The sequence below is a fragment of the Pelodiscus sinensis genome, chromosome 5 (assembly GCF_052426305.1).
Source record: "Pelodiscus sinensis isolate ZL-2025 chromosome 5, ASM5242630v1, whole genome shotgun sequence".
NCBI classification, from domain to species: domain Eukaryota; kingdom Metazoa; phylum Chordata; order Testudines; family Trionychidae; genus Pelodiscus; species Pelodiscus sinensis.
The window spans coordinates 109,350,109-109,377,005 of NC_143056.1; the positions used below are offsets into that span (position 1 = coordinate 109,350,109).

The 26,897-nt window shown below is 41.3% G+C and overlaps 1 protein-coding gene across 2 annotated transcripts in view; it reads left to right on the top strand.

Moving 5' to 3' along the window:
• RIC3 (RIC3 acetylcholine receptor chaperone) overlaps positions 1-20,506 on the top strand; it is a 38,508-nt gene extending 18,002 nt beyond the window's left edge. Inside the window, exons 4-6 of one of the 2 annotated variants that reach the window (XM_075928013.2) lie at positions 7,886-7,979; positions 16,022-16,167; positions 17,392-20,506. In XM_075928013.2, coding sequence (XP_075784128.2) covers positions 7,886-7,979; positions 16,022-16,167; positions 17,392-17,885 — 734 coding nt within the window. In that variant the 3' untranslated portion in view covers positions 17,886-20,506. Of the gene's footprint in view, positions 1-7,885; positions 7,980-16,018; positions 16,168-17,391 lie in introns of both variants that reach the window. The other variant, XM_075928012.2, reaches the window with a different exon arrangement.
• Positions 20,507-26,897: the final 6,391 nt, after the last annotated feature.

Consider the following 26,897-nt stretch of genomic DNA (forward strand, 5'->3'; position numbering starts at 1 on the left):
CCTGTCCCTTATGCACCGTACACAAAACCCACAATCACAGTCACAGGACGGATGCTACAGGCGGTGGACCAGTTCACTTACCTCGGCAGTACTCTTTCCCATGCAGCTAACATTGACATAGAAGTCACGTGCAGAATAGCGAAGGCAAGTTCTGCTTTTGGTAGACTGCGCCCCACTGTATGGGAACGTTGAGGAATCAGCCAAGCAACAAAATTGAAGGTCTACAGAGCCGTGGTACTCACCACCCTCCTGTATGCCTGTGAAACGTGGACTGTGTATCGGAGGCACACAAGACAGCTTAATCACTTCCACATGACTTGTCTTTGCATAATATTACGCATCGGATGGCAAGACAAAACACCGGAAACTGAGGTTCTCTCTAGAGCAAGTTTATCGTCAGTCCACACTCTGCTGATGAGTGCACAGATTAGATGGGTAGGTCATGTCATTTGTATGCCGGATGAACGTATACCTAAGCAGCTCCTTTTTGGGGAACTCTTTACTGGTAAACGCTTGCATGGTGGACAGAGGAAACATTACAAAGATACACTCAAGGCCTTCCTGAAGTTGTTCAGAATTGATACAACCACCTGGGAGTCGCTGGCACACAACTGCCCTGACTGGCGCAGTCTCATTCACAAGGGATGCCAAGTTCTCAAAACAAGGTGCATCTCTGAAGCACAACACAAGAGCGTGCTGCGCAAGTCCAAAGCTACCAGCGCAATGGTTGCAATGCCTATACCTGGCTACCCGACATGTTCCAGGACATTTGGTGCCTGAAATGGCCTGATAAGTCATCTTCGGACACACTGTATCCAGTCTCAAAGTACTTAGTGGTGTTGAGGTCTTCATTGACCACGATGGACGAACAACAAGTGAAATAGTTTTTCCTAATATCCAATCTGGACCTCTTCCACCGCAGCTTCAGACCATTGTTCCTTGTTCTGCCATCTGTCACTATTGAGAATAGCCTTTCTCCAGCCTCTTTGGAACCTCCCTTCAGGAAGTTGAAGGCTGCTATTAAATCCCCCCTCACTCTTCGTTTCTGCAGACTAAACAGACCCAACTCCCTCAGCCTCTCCTCGTAGGTCATATGCTCCAGCCCCCTAATCATTTTGGTTGCCCTCCGCTGGACCCTCTCGAATGCATCCACATTCTTTTTGTAGTGGGGGGCCCAGAACCAGACACACTACTTCAGATGTGACCTCACAAGAGCCGAATGAAGGGGAATAATCACATCTCTGGATCTGCTGGCAATGCTCCTCCTAATGCAGCCTAATATGCCATTAGCCTTCTTGGCTACAAGGGTACACTGTTGACTCATATCCAGCTTCTCATCCACTGTAATCCCCAGGTCCTTTTCTGCAGAACTACTACTTGGCTGGTTGGTCCCCAGCCTGTAACAGTGCTTGGGATTCTTCCATCCCAAGTGCAGGACTCTATACTAGTCCTTGCTGAACCTCATCAGCAGGGGTTGACAAATTATGGAAAACCCTACTTGACAGACAAAAAAGGGACTCCCCATCCTCCCCCACAAAAAGTGTTTTTAATGGCATAAATTCCTAATAAGAATAAGAACAGTAATTACTAATAAGTTATTAATAAATATCTTATAAACCTGTCTTTTCTCTCTGCTGCCATGTCTCCTCCCCTTTCTCCATCAGCTCCCTTGCTGCCCTCCAACCCCTCACCTTCCTCTGCTGTCCTGACTCCTGCCCTTCTCACTCCCCTCAGCCCTCCTGAGACCTGCCCCCCTCCACCAGCCCTTCTCTCCCCCCTCTGCCCACTCCTACAGTAGCCCCACTCTGATCATGTGAGCTACCCCTTCTCATTCCCTCTCCTAAAACCTCCCTCTACACACCTACACTGCCTCTCTCCTCTGGTGCTGGTCCCTCCCCTACAGGTGTCTGCCCTTCTGCTTCACCCCCAGAATCCGTTGGCACCTGCACCCTCCTGGTGCCTCCCCCTTTGTCCTCTTTTTCCCTGATACCCACCCCCTCACCACCCTCTGCCCCCATTCCCTTCATGCCCCGTGCCCTCACAGATGCTTTGCTCCATCCCTGCCTTCTTCATGCCCACCCCTTCTTTCAAGCCTTCTCCCAGCACCTCCCCTCCTGCCTCTCTGTGCCCTCACACATGACTTGCTCCATCCCCACCCCTTCTTTCAAGCCTTCTCCCAGCACCTCTCCCTTCCTCCTCTAGCCCCCAATGCCCTTCCCCTCTCCTATCCTCTCCCAGCATCACCCTGTCCCCCCTCCCACTGACATCTCCCCTCCTGCTCTTTTCCTCATTGTCTGCACTTGACCCCCTGGCATTTCTCTCTCCTGCACTCCTGTCCCTTGGTGCCTTCTCCTTTCTTGTTCTTCTTCTCCTGACCTCCTCCTCTCCCATCCCCTCAGCACAAGCCCCTTCCCCATATTTTTCCCCTCCCCTCCCCACAGCCCAGCCCCTTCCACTCCCCCAGGGCCAGCTTTAGGTTTTTTGCTGCCCCAAGCAAAACATCCCCCCCCCTTTTTTTGGTTGTCTTTTACACGTTTGCATTTTGCAATGGTTTTTGTTTGTTTGTTTGTTTTTTGTTTTTGTCCCGGCATTTTAGCCCTATAAATAGCAAATAGCATTTTCATTCGTTTTTTTTTCCATAAAGGCAAAGGCGCTTCAAGTGAACTCCTCCTTTCACTTACTGCTGGGTCACAACAGCCTTTTCCCTTCCCTGTCCTGCCCCTACCTATGGATAAGCTCCCTTCACTCCCGACCCACAGGGGGAGCAGGGTGCAGGGACAGCACAGAGCCAGAGGGGTGCAGGGAACAGTGAAGGGGTACAGGGGTGGCGTGGGGAATGGGAGGAACAGAGTCAGAGGGACGCAGGGATCAGGGGAAGCACAGGGAATGGGACACGGGGAACGAGAGGGGCAGAGGGATCGTGGTCTAGGGACAGCACAGAGCTGGGGGGGCAGGGATAGGAGGGAGCAGGATGTGGGGTGCGGTGGAGGCACGGAGAATGGGACGCAGAGAATGGGAGTGGCAGAGGGATCGGGGTCTAGGGGCAGTGCAGTGAATGGGCAGTACAGAGCTTGGGGGGCAGGGATCGGGGGGAGCAGGGTGTGGGGTTCAAGGGTGGCGCAGAGCCAGAGGGTCGCAGGGAAGAGGGAGAGCAGCTTGGGAAATGGGCAGCGCCGAGACAAAGGGGGGGCTGGAGCCGTGGCAGGACTGGAGCCGGTGGGGCGGGCCCTGGCTGTGCTGCGCGCCGCGGCCAGCTCCCAAGGACACGCGGCCAGGGCTCTTTAAAATCAGCGGGGCCACGTCATCCTGGCATCCCGCCCCGTCTCCTCGTGCTAGAGCTTCACGCAGGCAGCCCGGTGGCAAGAATCGCCGCACTTTCCCCTTCCCAGCGGCAGTCTGCTCCTCCGCCAACCAGTGGATTGGATGGGATCGTGCCACCCTTAGTGCGGGCTTCCGCCAGCCCGTTGCAATGGCCCACCTGGCCAGTCCACTCTGTCACTCTCCAGCTGGTAAAATCTACTCACCATGGGTGAGCGGGTGAGTGTATTTGTCGAGCCCTGCTCATCAGATTTCTTGTGGCCCAATCCTCCAATTTGTCTAAGTCACTCTGGCCCCTATCTCTGCCCTCGAGTATATCAGCCTCTCCCCCTAGCTTAGTGTCATCTGCAAACTTGCTGAGGTTGCAATTCATCCCCTCGCCCAGGTCATTAATAAAGATATTGAACAAAACCGGTCCTAGAACCGAACCTTGGGACACTCTTCTAGAAACTGACCGCCATCCTGACATTGGCCGTTGATCACTACCCGCTGGACCCGACCTTCTAGCCAGCTTTCTATCCATCTTACCATCCATTTATCCAATCAACATTCCCTTAACTTGCTGGCCAGAATATTGCGGGAGACCGTATCAAAAACCTTGCTAAAGTCAAGGTATATCGCATCCACTGACTTTCCCATGTCTATAGAGCCAGTTACCTCATCATAGAAGCTAATCAGATTGGTCAGGCATGACTTGCCCTTCGTGAATCCATGCTGGCTATTCTTGATCACTTTCCCCTCTTCCAAGTGCCTCAAAATGGATTCCTTAAGGATCCCTTCTGTGATTTTTCCAGGGACTGAGGTAAGACTGACTGTCCTATAGTTCCCTGGATCGTCCTTCCTCCCTTTTTTAAAGATGGGCACTACATTTACTTTTTTCCAGTCATCCGGGATCTCTCTCGATCTCCATGATTGGTAACTTTGTAGTAATTAAAAATGGGACACTCCAACAGGGATGTCGATACCTTCTCTGCCCCACTGAGGCCCCAACTCTTCCCCTGAGGTGCCACCCCCCATTTGTTTTTCTTCCTCCCGCTCCCCAGTGCCTATGCTTCCTCTCTATTCTGCAGACACACACCCCACACATCGGGGTCAAGAGAGAAGGGCTTGCCTGCCGAGCTGGGTCTGGGAGCTGCAGCCACCCAACATAGGTAGGAGACAGCTTTGGCTGACTAGGGTTTAGCAGGTAATAGCCTGGCACCTCCCACTTTCCTTGCCATCAATAACCAAAATTTGGGTGTTTTCTCAGTAATACTGCCCAGTCATGGTCAACCCCCTTTCAACCAGATTTTCCAGTTCAAAACCGAGCTCCTGGCAGTTAAAGAATCTGTCACTAGTCAAATGGGAGGTCAAAGAAAAGGAAGTTTTTCTTCACTCAGCGCACAGTCAACCTGTGGAACTCCTAGCCACAGATGTGGTGAAGGCTAAAACTTTAACAGAGCTAGATAGATTCATGGAGGTTGACTGTGTGCTGAACGAAGAAAAACTTCCTTTTGTTTGTTTTAAACTTGCTAACTATTAATTTCATTTGGTGCCCCTTAGTTCTTATTTTGTGGGAATAAGTAAATAACTTTTCCTTATTCACTTTTTTCATATCAGTCATGATGTGATAGACCTCTACCATATCCCTCCTTAGTCTCCTCTTTTCTAAGCTGAAAAGTCCAAGTCTTTTATACCTCTTCATATGGGACCTGTTCCAAACCCCAAATCTTTTTTGGTTGCCTTTTTCTGAATCTTCTCCAATGCCAATATATCTTTTTTGAGATGAGCCAACCACATCTGTACACAATAAGGCAATAAGATATTTTTTGTCTTATTCTCTATCCCTTTTTAAATGAGTCCTAACATTCTGTTTGCTTTTTTGACTGCCGCTGCACACTGAGTGTATGTTTTCAGAGAACTATCCACATTAACTCCAGAATCACTCTCTTAAGTAGTTGTAGTAAAATTAGTCCCCATCATATTGAATTGAGTTGGGATTATTTTTACCAATGTGATTACTTTACATTTATCAACATTTAATTTCATTTACCATTTTGTTGCCCAGTCAGTTTGGTGAGATCTTTTTGAAGCTCTTCACAGTCTGCTTTGGTCTTAACTATCTTGAGCAGTTTAGTATCATCTGCAAATGTTGCCACCTCACTGTTTATCCCCCCCCCTTTTTTTTAGATTATTTATAAATAACTTGAATAGGATGGGTCCCAAGACAGACATAAGAACATAAGAATGGCCGTACTGGGTCAGACCAAAGGTCCATCTAGCCCAGTAGCCTGGCTGCCGACAATGGCCAACACCAGGTGCCCCAGAGGGGGTGGACCAAAGACAATAATCAAGTGATTTGTCTCCTGCCATCCTTCTCCAGCCTCTGACAAACAGAGGCCAGGGACACTATTTCTATCCCCTGGCTAATAGCCTTTTATGGACCTAACCTCCATGAAATTATCTAGCTTCTCTTTAAACTCTGTTATAGTCCTAGCCTTCACAGCCTCCTCTGGCAAGGAGTTCCACAGGTTGACTACGTGCTGTGCGAAGAAGAACTTTCTTTTATTAGTTTTAAACCTGCTTCCCATTAACTTCATTTGGTGTCCTCTAGGTCTTCTATTATGGGAACTAATAAATAACTTTTCTTTATTCGCCCCCTACACACCACTCATGATTTTATATACCTCTATCATATCCCCCCTTAGTCTCCTCTTTTCTAAACTGAAGAGTGTCAGTCGCTTTAACCTCTCTTCATATGGGACCTGTTCTAAGTCCCTAATCATTTTAGTTGCCGTTTTCTGAACCCTTTCTAAGGCCAAAATATCTTTTTTGAGGTGAGGAGACCACATCTGTACACAGTATTCAAGATATGGGCGTACCATAGTTCTATACAGGAACAGTAAGATATTCTATCTTATTTTCTGTCCCTTTCTTAATAATTCCTAAGATTCTATTTGCCTTTTTGACCGCCGCTGCACACTGTTTGGAAGTTTTCAGAGAACTATCCACGATAACTCCAAGATCTCTTTCCTGATTTGTCGTAGCCAAATTAGCCCCCATCATACTGTACTGTACAAATTAGACCCTTGGGGGACCCCACGAGTTACCTCTCTCCACTCAGAAAATTTACCATTTATTCCTACCCTTTGTTTCCTGGCTTTTAACCAGTTATCAAACCATGAAAGAACCTTCCTTCTTATCCCATGACAACTTACTTTACTTAAGAGTCTTGTTGACCCCCTCGAAGAACTCTAGTGGATTAGTAAGGCATAATTTCCCTTTACAGAAACCATGTTGGCTTTTCTCCAACAAATTATGTTCATCTATGTGTCTGTCAATTTTATTCTTTACTATAGTTTCAGCTCATTTGCCCAGTACTGATGTTAGACTTACCCGTCCGTAGTTGCCAGGATCAGCTCTAGAGCCTTTATTAAATATTGGCATCATGTTAGCTATCTTCCAGGCATTAGATACGGAAGGTGATTGAAAGAATAGGTTACAAACCACAGTTAATTGTTCCAAAATTTCCAATTTGAATTCTTTTAGAATTCTTGGGTGAATGTCATATAGTTTCGGTGACTTGTTACTGTTAAGTTTATCCATTTGTTCCAAAACCTCCTCTAGTGACACCTCAAACTGGGACAGTTCCTCAGATTTGTCACCAAAATGAATGGCTCAGGTTTGATAATCTCCCCAATATCCTCTGCTGTGAAGACTGTAGCAGAAGAATTCATTTAGCTTCTCTTCAATTACTTTATCATCTTCAAGTGCTCCTTTAGCATCTCTATCGTCCAAGGGCCCCACTGATAGTTTAGCTGGCTGCCTGCTTCTGATGTACTTAAAATACATTTTGCTATTACTTTTTGAGTTTTTGTCTAGCTGCTCTTCAGACTCCTTTTTGCCTTTTCTTAATATATTTTTACACTTAATTTGAGAAAGTTTATGTTCCTTTCCATTTCCCCCACAAGAATTTGACTTCCACTTTTTAAAAGATGTCTTTTTATCTGAATCTGCTTCTTTTATTTATTTGTTAAACTATTGTGGCACTTCTGGTTCTCATGCTGTGCTTTTTAAATTTGGGGTATACATTTAAGTTGGGCCTCCCACTTAAAGAGCAAGTTCCTTGAACTGTCTCTCTGTATCCTTACATCCATGAAGGGCCAGATATCTGAAAGCAGAACATGTATTAACTTGAATGGCTTTGAATCTTTATTCACAAGAATTGAATAGGTAAAGAACTCTTGATTTTACAACAAGGCATTATAACAATATATGTTCCTTGACGACATAAGATCATCAGATCACTTCAGTCCACATATCAAGTGGTTGCTCATTAGCCATTCTGAGAAGATGCTTTCTATACATCTATGTGCCTTTTGGGAACCTCTCTACTCCTTTTTTTATAACTGGAGAAGTGAAAGCAAATGTTTCCAATAATTTTATGGAGACTGAAATATATCTGCTCTTCTTAGATCCCTCAAAGATCAAGTTTTTGCTTGATAAAGTGTTTGCTGAGACAAACATTCTGTAATACTACTAGAGGAATATGTTTTCAGAGCTGATAGTGGTTGTGTTTGTTTTTCAGCTGACTATGAGCTAACACAACTACAAGAAAAGCTGAGAGAGACTGAGGCGGCTATGGAAAAATTAATCAATAGAGTAGGACCTAATTGTGACAGGTATGTTTTATATTACAGGAATTTAAAGAAGAAGAGTAGATAAATTAAACTTGCTTTGTATCAAAATGTAAATCTCTTATATATGTCAGAATTTTAATTGCTTCTGCTTCACAGTGTTGACACACAGTTTTGCTCTGTTGTTCACATTTTTCTTTTCAAGTTCCATATTAAATTGTTTTTTCCAAGGTCAGTTTCCTTAAAGGGGAACACCTGCGCCCCATTGTATGTACTATGTAATTTGGGAGATATCTATGTCTAAATTGAACATGAAAATATCTTGGGCTCAAAAGCAAAGCAAAAATACACAATCTTCCATAGCCAATGAATTTTCTGAATTTTACCACAGATGACTACTTCATTTTCTGTTCCCTTCCAGTGTTGAGTATTTTTTTATAAAACATTAATGTGGTTATACTTTCTATAGTATAACCTTTTTGAATCTCTGTAAAATGTTTCCTTAGGGGCAAGGCTGCATATTAATCTGTTTCATTAAGCAATTTCCACTAGTTTGATTTGCAAACCCACTTAGTTAATAAAAATGAAAAAAGAAAATTTGCTAAATTAGTGTTTGAAAATGTTTTTCTTTGTTATATTGCTCACTAATATTTGTGCAAAGCTTCTTAATATATATGTTATGTTTACAATTATTTTGAAATAATGATTGAAGATTCTTTCACAAAAAGCTGAATTATAACTCCAAGATATAAGAGTTGTATTTGGCTGTAATATGAAAGTTGAATACGTTGAGATTTTGTTACAAAATTACAAATTTTGTAATCTGTTCCCATTTCCTTATAATTTTAATTGTATACTCTTTACATCTAGAATGAAAAACCTTAGCACTGCTCTAATTTTGTTTCTAATTGTTTATATGTTTTTTTTAAGGGGTTGGTCCAATGCCCTGTGAAGTCAGTGGGAGACCAGAATGAGATTTTAAAAACCTCCAGAACTAGGGCTTAGAACTAGAATTTTTGTTTGGGCCTTTGTAAAAATAGGGTTGATTTGTAAAATTTGTTTCTGGATTGAAATTTTGATCTCCCCTACATCCCATCTGCACAAATCTCTGGGTTTTATAGTACATTATAGTACTACTTGTAGGCCTGTCTTGATGTGAGTAGTTAAATATGGGAGATTTTGTGGAAGACGGGATTTGGGAGGTAACTAGACCTGCAGGCTAAATACAGAAAGTTTGTGCTGGAATAAGTAAAAGGGTCAGTAAACTAGAAGATAGAATATTTGAGCTAGCTAAGGGTTCATGTAGGCTGCATGTTTTTTTTTCGGAAAAACAGATGTTTTTCCGAAAAAACTTCACTTACGTCCACACTGCTATTGCTTTCTTTCGAAAGAAAATTGGAAGAACGCAGGGGTTTTTCCAACATTGGTAAACCTCATTCTACTGGGAAAAACGCCTTTTCTGAAAGAGCTCTTTCAGAAAAAGGCATGTGTGGACAGGAAAGAAGGAGTTCTTTCAAAAGAACAGGAAAGAGGAAAAAGCACAGGTGCCCTGGTGCCCACTCCATCCATAATAATCACATCTTAAATGCAAGATAGTGTCCGTTTATTGTGGACACTATCTTTTAAAAAAGCAGATTTGCTTTTTCAATGCGCTTTGGCAGTGTGGATGCTCTCTTTTGGAAGAAGTTTTTTTAGAAGATCTCTTCTAAAAAAGCTTCCTACACAAGATGCTTGCAGTCTAGACATACCACCAGACAAAAGGGGGGAACACCAAGATAACCATTCAACTGCAAACAAAATGACAATGGATAGTAGAAGTCAGGAGCATTAAAATAAAGTAGAGTAAATCATGGGCAGCACAGGAACCATGCATCCTATACTGGGACTCTTCGCTCATAGAAACAGAAGACTTTTAAAGGAGTAAAGGGATTTTTTTGGTAAATATTAACAGAAAGAGAGGTAAGATTCTGAGAAGGAAGAGGGTTAGACAACAGAATACATTTATTACAAAATATAGATTGTTAGATAATTATCTGATTAAGGGCATGATGAATCATAAAGCTTTGAAACAATCTCAAAACGATCTCGAAATTCTCAGTCTTCTCTCTTGTACAGATGTAATCCATTCCCAGTTTGTCTGATTTGTCTCATAGTGAAGACTGTTTACAGGAAAAATTTAATTTCCCTTGTTAAAGTTCTTATATCTGTCACCTTCATATAACCTTATTTTATTGTCCTTCCCAGTTTATTATAGCATTCACATATTAATCCATAAAAATAGTACAATAAATAATCTTCAATCTATCTTTAATTCTCAAAAAGAACAATTTAAAACACTCATTAACTGTATTTTACCGTAAGATTTAGCAGCCTGTGCAGTATTGTTCATGAACTTAAAGTGCAGCTTAACTCTGAAAGTGATTTACATATCAGATTTGCTCAGGTAACAATTAAAAAGATTTTTCCAAGTTCTCATCCTACAAACTCAACTTGGGATCTGAAGGTCAAGCTAGGACATGGGTTCCCAAACTGGGGGGGGGGCGTGAAGAAATTCCAAGGGGGGCGCGAGGCAACCTACCCTCTTCCCTTCCCCTCGGTCAATCTCCCCCCCTAAGTTTCGCTGCTCTTTTTGGTTTTTGGCCCCGGTCAGTTCCTTTTTTTTTTTTCTTTCTCTTTTCTCAACAAGTTTTGCTGCTATTGGGGGGCGGGGACGTGAGGGTTTCTCAAAAATCAAAAAGGGGGCATGATGCCAAAAAGTTCGGAAACCACTGAGCTAGGATCTTTCAAGCAAGGGTATAAGAAGGGTAGCTGTGTTACTCTGGATCTGCAAAAGCAACAAGGAGTCCTGTAGCACCTTATAGACTAACAGATGTATAGGAGCATAAGCTTTCATGGGCAAAGACCCACTTCGTAAGATGCATATAGTGGAAATATCCAGAGGCAGGTATAAATATTCAGGCCAGAATCAGGCTAGAGATAACGAGATTAATTCAATCAGGGAGGATGAGGCCCACTTGTACGAGGAGTAAGGGAGGTCAGAGGAAGAGTGCTGTACTTAGAAATAAATGCTGCATAGATGCTCTGAATTTCAGAGTAAGTTATTTCAAAATAAGCTACGCAATTGATGTAGCTCAATTTCCATAGTTCATTTCGAGTTAAGCCCTGCTGTGTAAACGCATCCTCACTTAAATATTCTGTTGTTGACGCATAGACCAGCAAAGAATGTATGTTTTTCCTAAAGTGGGGTTATGCAGAAATGAGTATAACAAACAGTAAAACCATTCTTTAACATTTTAATAAACATCTCTGCCTCACACAGGGAGCAGCTATACAGGATAAGAAACTGCATTTACTAGTTACTCTTTATAGCAGAGCTGCATTTTCACATAACATAGTTTTGCAGTTTAAATTTTCTTTAGTCTTAAATTTGCTTTAGTCATAGATAAATTTTGCTTCTGATTTTATTTAATTATAGTTAGCAAAAGAATGTAGAAAATGGTATATTTCTCATTCAGCATATCTGCTCCAGTAGGCATGTTTTTCAGACTTGGACATCTGATTCTAACAAATAGCTCCACTCAAGTGAGCACTGATATGCCCAAATGTCTGTTTGATACAGAGCTGTCTTGAAAGCCCAAAGGTAGTTTGAGGGAAACTCATTTTGGAATCTCGACTCACTAGCTCTCTGAATCTCTTCTGTTTATTGATAAGAAAAAAAAAATCTCATTTTCTCTCAGCAGTGCAGAGTCAATGAAATTGAAGAGCTGGAATATTTATTTATTTATTGGCTAGTGCATGAATGAAATTCTTAGCTCTGTTCAGCTGCAAAGTCTTTGTTTCTGATGAATTAGGTAGAAATTTTCTTTAATGGAGATTGCCTATCTTCTAGAACTGGAAGGGACCTTAAAAGGTCATGAAGTCCAGTCCCCTTGCCTTCACAGCAGGACCAAGTACCATCCCTGACAAATTTTTGCCCTAAATGGCCTTAGCAAGGATTGAACTCACAACCCTGGGTTTAGCAGGCTAATGCACAACCCACTGAGCTATCCCTCCCCCAACTACTTTGTAAGTTACAAAATCGTGTTTACAGAAATCATCTTTTTACCATAAACTGAACACATGCTGTGGAAATTGAGAGGGAATAAATATAAAATTCCATGAAGCCATTTTTACAGTACCACTTCTGCCTATATATGAAGATGAAGGCTCCAAACTGAAGTGTTTGAGACACTTAAGTTAGATTACAGATTTTCATTGCAATCATGATAGCTCCTTAGGAACTGTTATGATCTCAGCACATGTATATAAAAACGTTATATCTGCCAATGAGTATTTTGGGACGCCACAGTACAGCATGTGCTTCATTGACATGACAAATTGTAACAGCTCTTTTGGAGCTACAAGCAAGCACAGTAAGAATGAAGTACTGTTGCACTCTGAAATGATCATGCTCCTACACTTCAGTTAGTCTATAAGGTGCCACAGGACTCCTCGCCGCATTTCTTCCACAGTAAACTGTCTGCCGCCTCCTCCTATGCAGTGTCCAGGCAGACAGGGTATCCCATGTAGACATTTACCTGTACAGAAGACCAGCACCATAGTTTATGCAGCATTTAAGTTTCACTTAAGTCCAAGTTTGAGGGCTTTGGTGGTATGTAAATAGTGCATAGGACTTGTGCCTACCCTTCTGCACGGGGTGAATTTCACTGTCTGAGCAAGCCATTTAAAGCCTCAGTGTTGAACCTTACTCAGGAGTTTCAAATACAAGTCGTATAGAGAGCTGAACACCTTTTAATAGACTTTACCGTGTGCTAGGACCTTGCCTGAGCCGATTCATGTCAGCTCTCAGTGGCTGGCTGCCGTCTCAAGATATAGGTGATATTTATTCAGTTTATATATATTTTTGTCTTTGGAAAAAGGGGATTAAGCTGGCAGTTCTCTTTCAGCTACAGCCCACGGTAGACAACTGACAAAATCCATTTGTTACGGGAGGATACATAACATTCATCTCAAATACATGCATTCACACTCCACAACTGCACACTTCAGATATTTATCACTTGTCATCTCAGACCCAGACCAATTTTATGGAGTGAATTCTGCTATCAAAGTTCAGTGGGACCAAGAGGTGGAATTTGGCCCTAACTGATTTATACCAGCATGGTGCAATTTTATCAAACAACACTGGTCAAGTCCATAAAAGCTTGCTGTTTGGAAATGCCCTATTGCCTGATTTTAGCAATGGAAATGGAACTTATGGGCAGCAGTTCTGACAGTCAAAATGAGAAAGCATTATCATAAAATCCATCAGCTCTGTAAACATTATATCCTGGTTTCTAGTTTTAGACTGTATGTAGAATTTTAACTGTAACAAGCGTTTGAGTGAAGAACAAGTGTCTTCTGCTAGTAAGTGAATGTACATGAGGCAGAGAGATGTGGGAGCTCTCAATGGATGCTTGAAGCTCCCGGGTTTCCAAGAACAGATATACCATAGTGAAAGTTGTGTGCAAAATAAGGAAGCCATGGAGATAATCTCCCTCTCTTCATCCCCGCATCCCTAATCATGTGCTGGTTTTAGATGCTGCACTCCTCTTAAGTGTGACATTCATCTTACAGGAGCACTTAAAAAATAATATCATCTGTTACTCATGGGGCCAAATTTTGATTTGTCACTGCCACGACACCCAGAGGTACCCAAGATTGTGGGACACCTTGCCACCTTCTGCCCCCATGGTGAAAGGGAGCCTGTCTCTAAACCACAGGAAATGGAAGCACTTCCCACTCAGCCCATGTGAGTGTGCTGCCTTTATGCAGGCAGCATTCAGAGTGTGCACGCTCCCCTCCCTGCCAGAGAATCCAGCCCCTGTTCTGTGGGACCCTCTGGCTACGTCTACACTGCACAGTTATTTCGGAATAAGCTATTCTGGAATAGTTATACTGAAATAGCTTATTTCGAAAAAGCACATCTACACTGCAGGGGAGCCTCAAAATTAGTCCGAGGCAGGCTTCCCTAATGTAGACTTGCTACCTTGATTTAGAGCCCAAGGAGGAATAACTTTGAACAGTAAGGGGCTATTTCAAAATAGCAACAGTGGAGCATCTACATAGGCCTTATTTCAAAATTGCTATTTCGGAACAAGCGTTATTCCTCATAGAATGAAACTTACAGAAGTCGGAATAAGCTGCCTGTTATTTCAAAATGATTTTGAAATAGCGGAATTGCTCTGTAGGTGCTCGCACAGCAATTTCGGAATATCGACTGTTATTCCGAAATAACTTTGCTGTGTTGACACACCCACAGAGTTACAATCACCATGGGAGCGGAGGTTGTTTGTAACTCTGGAGTATTCATAACTCTGAACAAACTGTTATGGTTCTTTCAGAAATATACAATTGAACATTGATTTAACACAGCTTTGAAACTTTATGGTACAGAAGTAAAATGCAGCTTTTTAATTATCTGAATTTAAATTAAACAATCACAAACAAGTTTCCTTAACTTGCCAAATCTCTTTTTATTTTTCCATTTATTTTTTAGTAGTTTACATTTAACACAGTACTGTATTTGCTTTTTCAGATGAAATCAATATATTTACTCTGTCTTTATACCTGTGTAACTGAGAACAGTATCTGGCCCATAACCCCTAACTATTCTGCCAGTTTTGCAAACCAAAAGCCCTATTCTGATGTGTCACTGCATTTGTGGAAGCATAACTCCATTGACTTCAGGGGAGTGATTCCTGACTGACACTGGTATAAGTGATATTAGAATCAGGCAAAGTTTTTTAAAATCACAGCTGGGCTTCTTGTTTACCTTTTACAAAAGACAATAACAAAAATAGTTTGCTGAGGCCAAGTGCTTCTCTGTTCCTGCCATTTAATCAGCATGGGAGAAACTGACAGCCAAATCAATGAGTCACTTGGTTTCAACTAACAGGTGGAGATATGAAAAGACTGCTCTCTGATTTTTTTCCCCACTGACCACTAATGCTATCGGGCTATTATAGGAGAAAAAGAATGTGTGATTACTATATAATGAACAGTTATAGCTAAGTGCTTCTAATGGCAAAGAGCTTCTATTCACTGGGTAATGAAATATATTAGTAAATGATGTGACAGGATACACCTGTAGAAACTATACTTTAGACTTAATCTCAAAATAACCTAATTTCTCTCATCGCCATTCAAATCAAGATGCCACAGGTAAGATTAAACCCAAAACACCCAATTTTTTCATCTCTCTCCTGCCCAGGAGAGCTATCCTGACAGTGCTGCTTGATGATATCATTATGTTGCTACCCAACTGACTTAATGAGGCTGTGAGTCCACAAATAGAATATTTTAACTGGCCAATGAGACTCCAGTACTGTGAAAGCAACATTTAAGTAGCTGCTTCAGCAACCATCCATGCTGTCAGCAAAGAATTTTTATGGAGTGCTACTGCTTTACATGCTATCTTACATAATGTTCAAAACTTAGTGTAGCACCTGAATGAAGCAACACAACAGGATGTGCATTTTTCTGTAGAGTCTCAAACAAGGATATTCCAAGTCACATTCAACTTAGAGAGAAGGAGTCTTTAGAACAGGAGTGGAGAACCATTTTTGAGTTGGGGGCCACTGACCCACAGAAAACCTGACAGGGGCTCTCACAAGTGAAAAGCAAAAAACCAAAAACAAACCAAAAAAAACCTACACAAGAAAGAGAGAGACACTCCATATTCCCACGCACCAGAACCTAGGTGGGGCCAGGCTATGAGATTTTGTGTGTTCTAGCCCTGCGGTGGGGGAGGGAGGGGTTGGAGTGCCATTGCAGACTCCCCAATGCTGGGGGGAGCCCGGAGCCTTTGGGGCCATATCCAAGCAAGCTGGGTGCCACATCTGGCCCCTGGGCCTTAGGTTCCCCACCCCTGCTTTACCATAACCATGCTGCTTTCTCTACCAGCCAAGCAACTCCACAACTTTAGTTTGTGTAGGGTGTTTTCTTATCCTTGCTTGTTGTTACCATCCTATTGTACTCAAATATGAAATACTGATTCTACTGTTATCCAGACTCCTTTAGGAGTGGTGTTTGATGTTTTCTAGCAGGGTCCAAAATGTTACAACAGACCAGGAAAAGAGATTACTCCAGCAGCTGCGAGAGATCACTAGGGTCATGAAGGAAGGAAAACTCATAGATGGCATATCCCCAGAGAAGGAAGCTGAAGAAGCTCCTTATATGGAAGATTGGGAAGGTAAATGGGGTCTTTCATTTCTTCTTTACTGTCATCTGAACAAAGTAATTTTGCCAGAAATAGATTATTTTTCTCCAGATGCCAACAGACTTCTACCCACTTGCCTCATGTCTTTTCAGAAACGTGGCCAGCAAGACTTTACAAAAAGGATTCCTTTTCCAATTATGTTAATGAGCACATGGATGTTAAACTATCTAGCATTTCACATTGCGTGGATAACGCAGCATCTGCTGCCAAAATTGGCAGATGACCTTGAGTCCACCCCATTTGCTACTTTGTCTTGCCTGACATCGATTTATTTCTTTGCTTTTCTTAATGTGGCCTGGTTTTATTTTCTTCAGCATAATACCCATGGAAATCAGAACCAAATTATTGTGCCTTCTTTACTTCATTTTGGTTTTGTTTCTTTGTTTGCTCTAATATTGTAAAGAACATTGGAGAAGTTAACTCCAGGAGTTCTGTCTTTTTAAAATTCTGCTTTATAAGCTCATTTTGATTTCTTGTTCTAAGTGTTACATGATCGTGTTTTTAAGCCATCCTGATGGTGGTGTGTTAACTTTTGAATTCTAAAGGCTTTTTTTCAGGAGACTTAATATTTTGCCCTTTAGGAAGCTTTCAGAATCATTCAAAACATAAATAATAGCCTCAGGCTCTGCTTTCTTACCCTAGTTCTTGATGCTTTTTAAAACATGAAATAAACAAAAGTATTTGTTTTTTATCTAGTTACCCAGCTATGTAAAGGATGTTGTTTAATTTTGTATCTGAGGTCTTCAAAATATGTTTTCATGCATTAGCTGGAAGGCACTGAGGTATTCAGAATCTTTCTTTTATTTAAACATCTAGGTCCAGATTTTCCAAAGACTGTCAGCCAGCAACTCCCAGGGGGTCTCAGTCTAGCCCCAGAGGTGGGTGTGGTGCACTTTTGAAAATGTTTGAAGTCCTGACCCCACTGTAGTCAATTGGAGTTTTGCCTTTGACTTCAAAGGGACCCGGATTTCACTCCATCCCCTCAAAGTTTTGGATGGTGTTAATTTGGAACAGCTGATTTTAGGGAGCCTCAACAGAGAAAAAGCTAAGTGTTGCTCTCCTTATGACTTTAAAATTCTTAGGATAAGCTCTACATTCCTTGAACACGTTTGTCATCAAGGTGGTTGTATCAGTACAGCATCTTTCTTTTAAAATCAAAATTAGTATTTTAAGGTGCATGCCACTTTTGTTCCTAAGGTTATCCAGAAGAAACTTATCCTGTGTATGATCATTCAGATTGCTACAAGCGTAGACAGGACACAATCCTTGTGGATTACCCTGATCAGAACCAGCCCTCTGCTGAAGAGATAGCTGAAAGAATAGAGGCTATGGAAGATGAGGATGAGTTAAGCAGTGACCCCTTGCTATCTGATCTCTCTACCGAGTGTGAAAGCCATGATATGGCACAGAAAAAGGACCAGCAGATTAGCTTCAGTGACCAAGCTGGTATCCTCCATCACAGCCATAACTTTGAGAAGTGCTACTGCTGCCACTATGAAGAGGATGATCCTGCTGTCATAGCAGAGAATGCTGGGTTCCATACTGAAAGCTGCAGTGAGGCTGACGACACAACCAAAGAAGATCTTTCCATGGATTCTGACGATGAAAATGCAGGACTGATGAGCCAAAACGCCAATGATCCGGATGCAGTAGGCACGCTGAGAAAGCGAAACACAAAGGGACTGGAGTAATGGAGGCCACCGTGTGTGGGCATAATAGTGATAGCAAGACTTTACAAACTCTCACACCTGTGCTCTTTGTTCTTGACTCACGCTTATCTTCTCCATTTCCAGCATTTGGTGCTATTTCTGCTCCCTTGGCCATGGTCACACCACCACCTGAAGTGGAAGTTAATGGCCCCCTTTGAGTCACTTAATTGCTTATCACCTCCAGCATTTGATTGCTAGAGATGGCTGTGAATGGGAACAGAAGGTTATTCTGTTCAACTATCCACATGTTGTTTTGATTTAAGCCTGAGAGTTTGCTGCAGCTGAATTACCACCTTTTCATCTGAAATGTTAACTGCACCAGTAGCCTACCAGTATTGGGAATGGACTTCCTGCCCCAACTGTCCAAACTTTGCTAGCTATCCAGGTATCAGTTATGAGAACAAGACCACTTGTATCTAACTATTTAGGAAGATGGAGAGGAAAGTATTACATTTGTAGCTGCTCTTTTCTCTGAAGCAGCTGCTAACTATCTCCTTGCTGCACAACACTTTTTCAACCGCATTGAAACTATCAGAAGGATCAATATATCCGACAGAACAGGATATGCATTCCTTGACCGCTGAGGCATTCTTGGCCAAATGCCTGCATGCACCTCAGAAGTGAAAACAGTGTCTCAGGACTGCAGATGCTCAGCTGATTGCCTTTATCATGTGGCTCCTTAATTTAAATCCTTCACAAAGGACACTCTAATGTTTGCATTGTATGTTGTTATTTATGATAGCTTCCTACTGTGAAAATAGTCTATAGTGGAAGAAAAAACCATAAGAGAAAACACTGTAAACCCTTTCCTCCTTTTCTTTGGAATTTATTTATTTTTACTTTTTTTTAAAATGCATTCATTGTAAAGTGTGGATTCCCTCCCAGACCCCACACTCCTTCCTGCACTCTAATCCCTTACCCCAAAGTCCCTTCTGCACCCAACCTCCATCCCCGACCCTGCCCCTCTTCCATTAATATCATAGAAGAGTGTGGTCCTTGATCAATTTCCAACATTTTAGTGTGCTCCCCCTCATCAAAAATTATTGCCCACCCCTGATCTAAACCATCTGTGACTGATGTTTGTCTCATCTGCTCTTAAAAATCTCCAATGATAGATATTCCACAACTTCCCTCGGCAATTTAATCCAGTGTTTCACCATTTTGACAGGAATTTTTTCTAATGTCCAACCTAAACCTTCATTGTGGCAATTTAAGTCCATTGCTTCTTGTCCTGTCACCAGAAGTTAAAGTGAATAATTTTTCTTCCTCTTTTAGGGTGCATCTAGACAGCACTCTTCTGTCAGAATAAGATACAAAATTTGCGCTAAGCAAATTGCACAACTTATTCTGAGTCTTAGTTGAAAGAGCTGATTTTGAAATAAGGCACTATTTCGGGAAATAGCAAGCATGTTTAAAGATACGGCATTGCTATTTCGAGTTACTTCCGGTACCGAAATAGCACCATAGTCTAGACGTACCCTTTATATACTTGAAAGCTATTATCATGTCCCCTCCTAGTTTTTTCCTTCTCCAGATTAAACAATTCCAGTTCTTTCAATCTTCCCTCATAGGTCATGTTTTCTTTATAATTTTTGTTGTTCTTCTCTGTACCTTCTCCAGTTTGTCCACATCATTTCTGAAGTGTGGTAACTAGAACTGGACACACAACTCCAGTTGAGGCCTAATCAGTGCAGAGTAGTGCAGAATAATTACTTCTTGTGTCTTGCTTACGACACTCTTGTTAAAACAGCTAAGAATGATGTTTGCTTTTTTTGCAATAGTATCACAGTGTTGACTCATACTTAGCTTGAGGTCTACTTTGACCCTTAGATCTCTTTCTTCAGTACTCCTTCCTAGGTAGTCATTTACCATTTTGTATGCATGCAACTGGTTGTTCTTTCCTAAATGGAGTACTTTGCATTTGTCCTTACTGAATTTCATCCTAATTACCTCAGACCAGTTCTCCAGTTTGTCTATGTGACTATGCAAATCACAGAATAAAGTGTACATAGCTTTTCAGAAAGCCTTTGAAAAGGTCCTTTACCGAAGGCTCTTAAGTAAAGTAAGTTGTCATGGAATAAGAGGGAAAGTCCTTTCTTGGATTGATAACTGGTTAAGACAGGAAACCCAGGGTAAAAATAAATGGTCAGTTTTCAGAATGGAGAGGTAACTAGTGGTATCCCCCAAGGGTCTGTACTGGGACCAATCCTGTTGTAATGTATTTATAAACAATCTGGAGAAAGCAGTAAACAGATAGAAAAATTTGCAGATGATACTAAACTTCTTGAGATAGTTAAGAATAAAGCAGACTGTGAAGAGCTTCTAAAGGATCTCACAAAACTGTGTGATTGGGCAACAAAATGGCAAATTAATCTTAATGTTGATAAATGCAAAGTAATGCACCTTGGAAAAAATAATCCCAATTATACATACAAATGGTGGAAACTAAATAAGATCTTAGAGTCCTGTGGATAGTTCTCTGAAAACATCCATTCAATGTGCAATCAGAAAAGCAAACAATGTTAGGAATTGCTTAAAAAAAAAAAAAAAAAGGACAGAAAATAAGACAGAGAATATCTTATTGCCTCTATATAAAACCATGGTACACCCACATCTTGAATACTGTGGACAGGTATGGTCACCTCATCTCAAAAAAGATATATTGGTGTTGGATAAGGTTCAGAAAAGGGCAACAAAAATGATTCAGGGTTTGGAACGCATCCCATATGAAGGGAGATTAAAAAGACTGGGAATTTTCAGCTCAGAAAAGAAGAGACTAAGGGGGGATATGATAGAGGTCTATAAAATCATGACAGGTATTTATTTACTTGTTCCCATAACATAAGAACTAGGGGCCACCAAATGAAATTGGCATTGGCCACTGTTGGATGACAGGATACTGGGCTAGATGGACCTTTGGTTTGACCCAGTATAGCCGTTCTTATAGTCTTATGTTCTTATGATCTGGTGACATAAGAAGGGAGATTGTGATGTGTGGGCAGTGCAAATAATACTGTACCACTGTCTAACCAAACTTTATTAAAAGGTAGGATTTCTGGAGAGGGGCGACTTAGGTGATTCTATCAGCCGTGCCCTGCTAACCTGCCACCTCACCCTGTAGGCACCTAAGTTTTTACTCAGAATCCTTTCTGCTGGTAAGCAGATGTGTAGTGGTTTCTATCTCATGGGCTTTCCAAAGTAGACTTTTCTCTGCGTGTGGGGCTTGACCTGCTAGATATTCCCCTGGGGATGCCTCAGTGCTTAGGTCTATGGGAGTAGGGCCCACCCAAAACAGTGCATGAGGAAGAGACCTGATTTGCAGTCCCTAGCCTGCATGATTTGTTCTGTGAAATTGAACCCAGTTCTAAGCTCCCCAAGCCACTTGGCTGTGGGGTATTCAGCGTATCTTCCTGTTGAAGCTTCTCCGCTTGGAGTTAAATACTTCACTTGTCATTGTAGGAAGGATAAGCGTCCTAACCACTGAATTATAGACTCAGTTGTTGCTCTCTGCACAATAAATAGTTGGGATAAAGTGAAGCAGCTTCAACAGGGGAGCATGAGGCCAATCTAGATCAAAATATCCCCTAGGCCAATGGGCAGGGAACTATTCTGAAAGCATAGAAACCTAAGTTCCAATTCCTTCTCCCACTTTTGCTAGTTAGCATTGAATCTAAATCCCTTCTCTCTCCCCTTCCCTCCTTCCTAGCACTTACTTCCCCCCCTCTCAGCTTCTTCATTACCCCAACTCCTCAGGCCTTTTCACTGCTTTTGCGCAATATATTTCTGTACTGTAGAAAAAATGAATTATTACTGAGATCCATGTTAATATGTCATATAAGAAATCTGTCAAAATGTTTTCTGGATCTTCTTTCTTGTCTGTATTGTTACATGTATTTTGAAATAAATTATCAAAATAATGGAAACTGTTGTGATTATATTATTTTTGATCACCAAAAAAATCAGCATTTTGCAGGATTCTAAAATATTGTGTGCATAGTTTGTAGGCACAGAATTGCTGAGTTCCCATATATATTTCTAGGAGTAATATATTTGCCTAAACATCAGCAGCAGTCATTGTCTCTTAGACATAGTGGATTTTAATTTATTGCAGGAACCCAAATGGTATCGTGACAAACAGATTGTCTGGGGTTCTGAGCACAAATAAGACTTTACATCAAGTCATGAGAATGTGGGTTTAGGAAATTCTGTCTGCAAAGGTGTGCTTATGGCATTTAGGTCCCTACTATTTATAAATACATGTCTATGAAATTAAACAGATCTTTGTTTTTATTTGAGTTTTGGTTGCCATTTGGTATATATCTCAAAACAAATGTAAACTGTCTAAAAGTGCCCTGTTCAAAGTGCCCTGTTAGTAGAGTCAACTCACTTTACTATTCCAAATAACTTTTTGTATTTTAGCATTAAATGCTGTTAAAGTCAGTTCGGTTCTCCGTAACCAAAGGCATCTGAGAGTCCCAAAGAAAGAACAATTGTGTGAGCAACACTCTGTGTATCAATCTATCAAGTAGCATGTCAGACTCTTAGTCATCGCAAAGAGTTTTAATATGCTCATACTGCCCAGAAATGTCTACTTGTATGTGCACTATACTGTGTAGATTATATATACAGTGATGTGGAAGGCAGGGTATGAACCCATTTTTGATGGCCAATTAAGGTCAGGTAATGACATAGTTGATAATTCGTAAGTATTGCAAACATTTGCCAATAAAATATAACATGTTACTGTGTGATATATATATATATATGCTCTATATTTGTACAGCAAAGTTATCACAGAGGGTTTTTTGAATTATTTAAGACACATTCATACTATTTTTATATCCAGTGTGCTATAAAGTCTAGCCTAACACCAGACCTCAAAGGAAGAGACATAACTGATGAAATATTAATAATGCCTTTTAAAAAACCTATAACAATATTTCAGAACTTAATTAAGGCCCAACTAGACCAGTAGTCAATCCTAGGCCAGAACCACATTTGTAATCTGATAACTTGGGCTCCACCATGACTAGAAGCAAAAGCTACTTATGGAAAGGAGAGAGGTTTCTAAGTATTCCTAGGCTTAACAGCTCATGAGATACTAGACTTTAAATCTGCCTTGGTCCAGGACTGACCATCACAGATGAATGTAGATGTGATGGGAAATAACAAATGTGGAGGGATAGAAGAAAAACAACTGTCAGGTTGTTCAATTTATTTTCTTTGAGAGTTGACAGATGGTTGAAAATGCTTAGAGCATTAGCAGTAGCCCTGGCAGAGATGGATGACTAAGCATGGTAAATGCAATTTATCACAAGCTTTGGTCTATTTTGGGCTGCAGTTTCACTGGTCTAGACATATAGGGAATGAAGGGAGTAATGCTGATGTTGCTTAATAAAGAGTTGTTGAGAATTGTAGGTGCTATGTTAGATCCAAACATAGATCATTTTCTTTTTCACATTGTCCTGCCGAGCTGCTGCTGTTGAAACAAGATTGGCAACCGCTCAGAATTGCTATACAAATACAAAGCCAGTGATGAACACTTATAGGTGCTAAGAGATTAATTGTGAAGTTATTAGCAGGTGAGTAACCAACATAGGGGACAAGTTTAAACTAAAGGTAATTCAGCTAATTGGAATAATACTGTACTTGTGTATATATAGAGACTTTATTTAAAAGTATTTAAGTGAATATCATTTTCTGTGTAGGTGCCAGTCTTAGGAAGTGACGTCCATGTTAGGTACCAAACAAGTAGAGTTAGAGACTTTGCCAGAGTGCATATAAAGGAGTTATAGGCGTGATCTATTCCCTCTAATAGGAAATAAATCAAATACCATTGCCTGGATAGAATGTGACTGCGGACAGATAACAAACTGCCCAAAGGGCACCATATTTTCTCACTAAGTGGAACTTAGTAAGGTAGCACATAAACAATACATGAAGTGTAATAGCTACATAAAGGCTACATCTCCCCATGGTCTTTGCGCAAACCTTTGTCATCAATCGAAAGCCTGCTGCAGACTGAAGGGAGTATACAGTCCTGAACTGCTAGTTCAGCCTTCTCCCTGAATCAGTTTGCAAGCCTTCTGTAGGCAGATCTTGAAATAAATAATATACATCTATCTCCACTAATTGATTTGTTTACATTAATGTGCCTACTTCCTCTTATAGATTAGTGTATATATAAGCACCTCAAAATAGGGACTTATAATAGGAAGTGTTGGGCAGCCTTCATTATTGGCATCACTGCTACTTCCTCTAATTCCTAATAGAGACAGCTCCTTTTGCTTATCTGGTTCCCAATCAGAACGTAGACTGGAGTGCCTATCTCTGTAACTGGGCAAGTCAAAATCGCAGATGCCAACACCCTCTCACTTGGGACCCTGGTAAAACTGGGGTGACTTTGGCACAACCAGGCACAATCACTGTCATTTTTCCAATGCCATGGGGTTTGTCGAAAGAAAACTGCTGTGTATTGATACAGAAGCACCCACATTACTTAATATACATCTTAAAAGTAAACTAAGTAGCAAGCATCTTGCTTAAATTAAATCTTTTGTTCCAATAAAATTATACACACACTCAACTATTTCTGGTGCTTTGTTTACCTCTGCCAACAATTACAGGCATAGCAAATGACTACAGACAGACGTCTGGTGTACCAGATCAGTGTTGGGTATGTAGAATACTTAAAATCGAACAAATGAAGTGGCATGTGAGTAGCAGTTAAACACTAAAGTAATTTTCCACCTGTATCACTCACTGACACCCATTAAGTCCCATTTGTTGGGTTTCTTTCTCTTTCAGTTCAATGACATAAAAAAGTGCAATATCAATTTAAGCCATAGCAGCCCAGCAGAGTATGACTCTCTGCTAAGTATTACTTTACCCCAAAAAAGGAGAATCCTCTCTGACTGCCCTCATCTCTCTTGGTTCAACACCAAGGGAGACACCAGGTAAGACTTTAAAAACGGACCTTTTCTATATCCATGATTTCAGCACTGACCCATTTTAAGTTGCATATACACAGCAGCAAATCACAGACAAATACCATTGTGGGGGTAAACACCCAATCTTTTATTTAAATGCTTAAGAAATTAGAACTGAGGGTGACGAATCTGGCACTCAGCTCAACGTAGCAGTAGCAATTATTCCACACCTTGGTGGGTGTGGGCAGGAGAATCAGAACCTCTATTTCATGGGAAATGCCACCATTTTTAATCTAATTGGCTGCCATCTTGTCTAGCAGGGGATGTTCACAAAACCCAGGGAATTCAGCAGACAACTACTAAGGTGACTTGGCACTCTGCTAAGCCCAAATCCCTCAATGCCCAATGGTACCAGCTGTTGGGCCAGGATGACTTGTCCAGCACAGAATCAGACATCAGAGTGTGTGTGTGTGTGTGTGTGTGAGAGAGAGAGAGAGAGAGGTTCAAAATTTCCTAAGGGAGGCAGGTCCCACCTATGCCCCACTGTTCCCCAGACCCAGTAACTTTTCCCCATAATGGTTGCCTTTCCTCAACCCCTTTCTAGGGCTTCTTGGATGTTTCCTCCTCCCTGGCTGATATTGACCACAAACATCTTCTGCTCTCAGCAACTGTTGAGAGGAGTGGTTAATTAGAGTCAGCTGCTGGTTTTTTTTTCTCTCTCTCCTCCGCCCCCATAAATGAGGGTTCACAGTACCACACAGGGAGGTGATGTAATATAGTGTTCAAAGCACTTTATTTTATTTTAATTTTATTCCGTTTTTTCTTTGATTTTTCATTTCATTATATACAAAAGTTTCAACAAATGTAGGATGAGCAGGCATCAACCAATCCCACCACCCAGTGCCTGACCATAGAGTTCTCATGACAGGCTGCATAAGCAAACCTGCTGACTGTCTCTCTGCTGCTTGCACTAGTCTGCTCTCTGCAGAGGGCTGAAAGTGCGTGGCCCCTAGCCAGGAGAAGCAGATCAGTATGCTCCTTGAGGAGAAAGTCAGTCTATCCCCTCTGCATTGTAGCCAATGTGGTCCCAATTTAACATGGAATAGAAGGGACAGCAGCGAATCAGACATCTTTCAGGCCTGTAAACTTTCCCTTGGCCAGTTAGGGCTTCTAGAGGTCAGTCTCCCCTGCACCTGGTTAGAGGAGGGACAAGCTTTTGCACTTCCTGCAAGAATTACAAGTTTGTGTTCACAGTGCGTAAGATACAGCTCAGTAGAAACCTGCGATGCTACAAGTGGCCACAGCTCCATATAGAAGTCAGTGAGCCTACACAGGAACTGAAATGGGCCCATTGCAATTGATGAGGGCTGTATTTGCTTTAAACATGAAACCAGATTGATAAACAGAGCAGGGAACCCAGTATGGTAATGCCTACCCAGTGTTCTAGCTACTCCTGTGCAGGTAATTTCAGAAGAGATTCCCTAACTTTTTTTTTTTTTACAAAAGGTCATATTTGTTTGAAACAATGCAAGTTTAATTTTTCTGTAGCTGTTGTAGCAACAAACACTGAAATCCCTACAACATACACAATGTATTTGTGAAAAATACCAAATTAGTTCTTACATATACTCAAATACATATGTTCCAGAATACCAAATAATTTCTTTAAAAATTTACTTCAGAAAAGCACATTTTTATAGATTTATCTAAAACGCCATACAGTTCTGAACAACAACAAAAAAAGGTGCCTGACCAAGCAAAACAGGCTCCAATAGTCTGGTACAAACAGACAGACAAATTCTAAGCATTCTAGAAAAAAAAAGACTGTTAAATACTTGTTCTTAAGAATAAAACAGAAACTTTTCCAAGTCTGATTGTTTCCCCTTTTTTGATGCTCACAGTTAAAGGAAATCCAGACAATAACGTAGTTAAATTGTACTGTATAATCATTGGTTTGTTTTATGAAAGGCACAGTGATAAATTAGAAACTGTTTACTGAGGGAAAAGAATCATATAGTAAACTTGGTGGCTACGTCTAGACTGGCATGATTTTCCGCAAATGCTT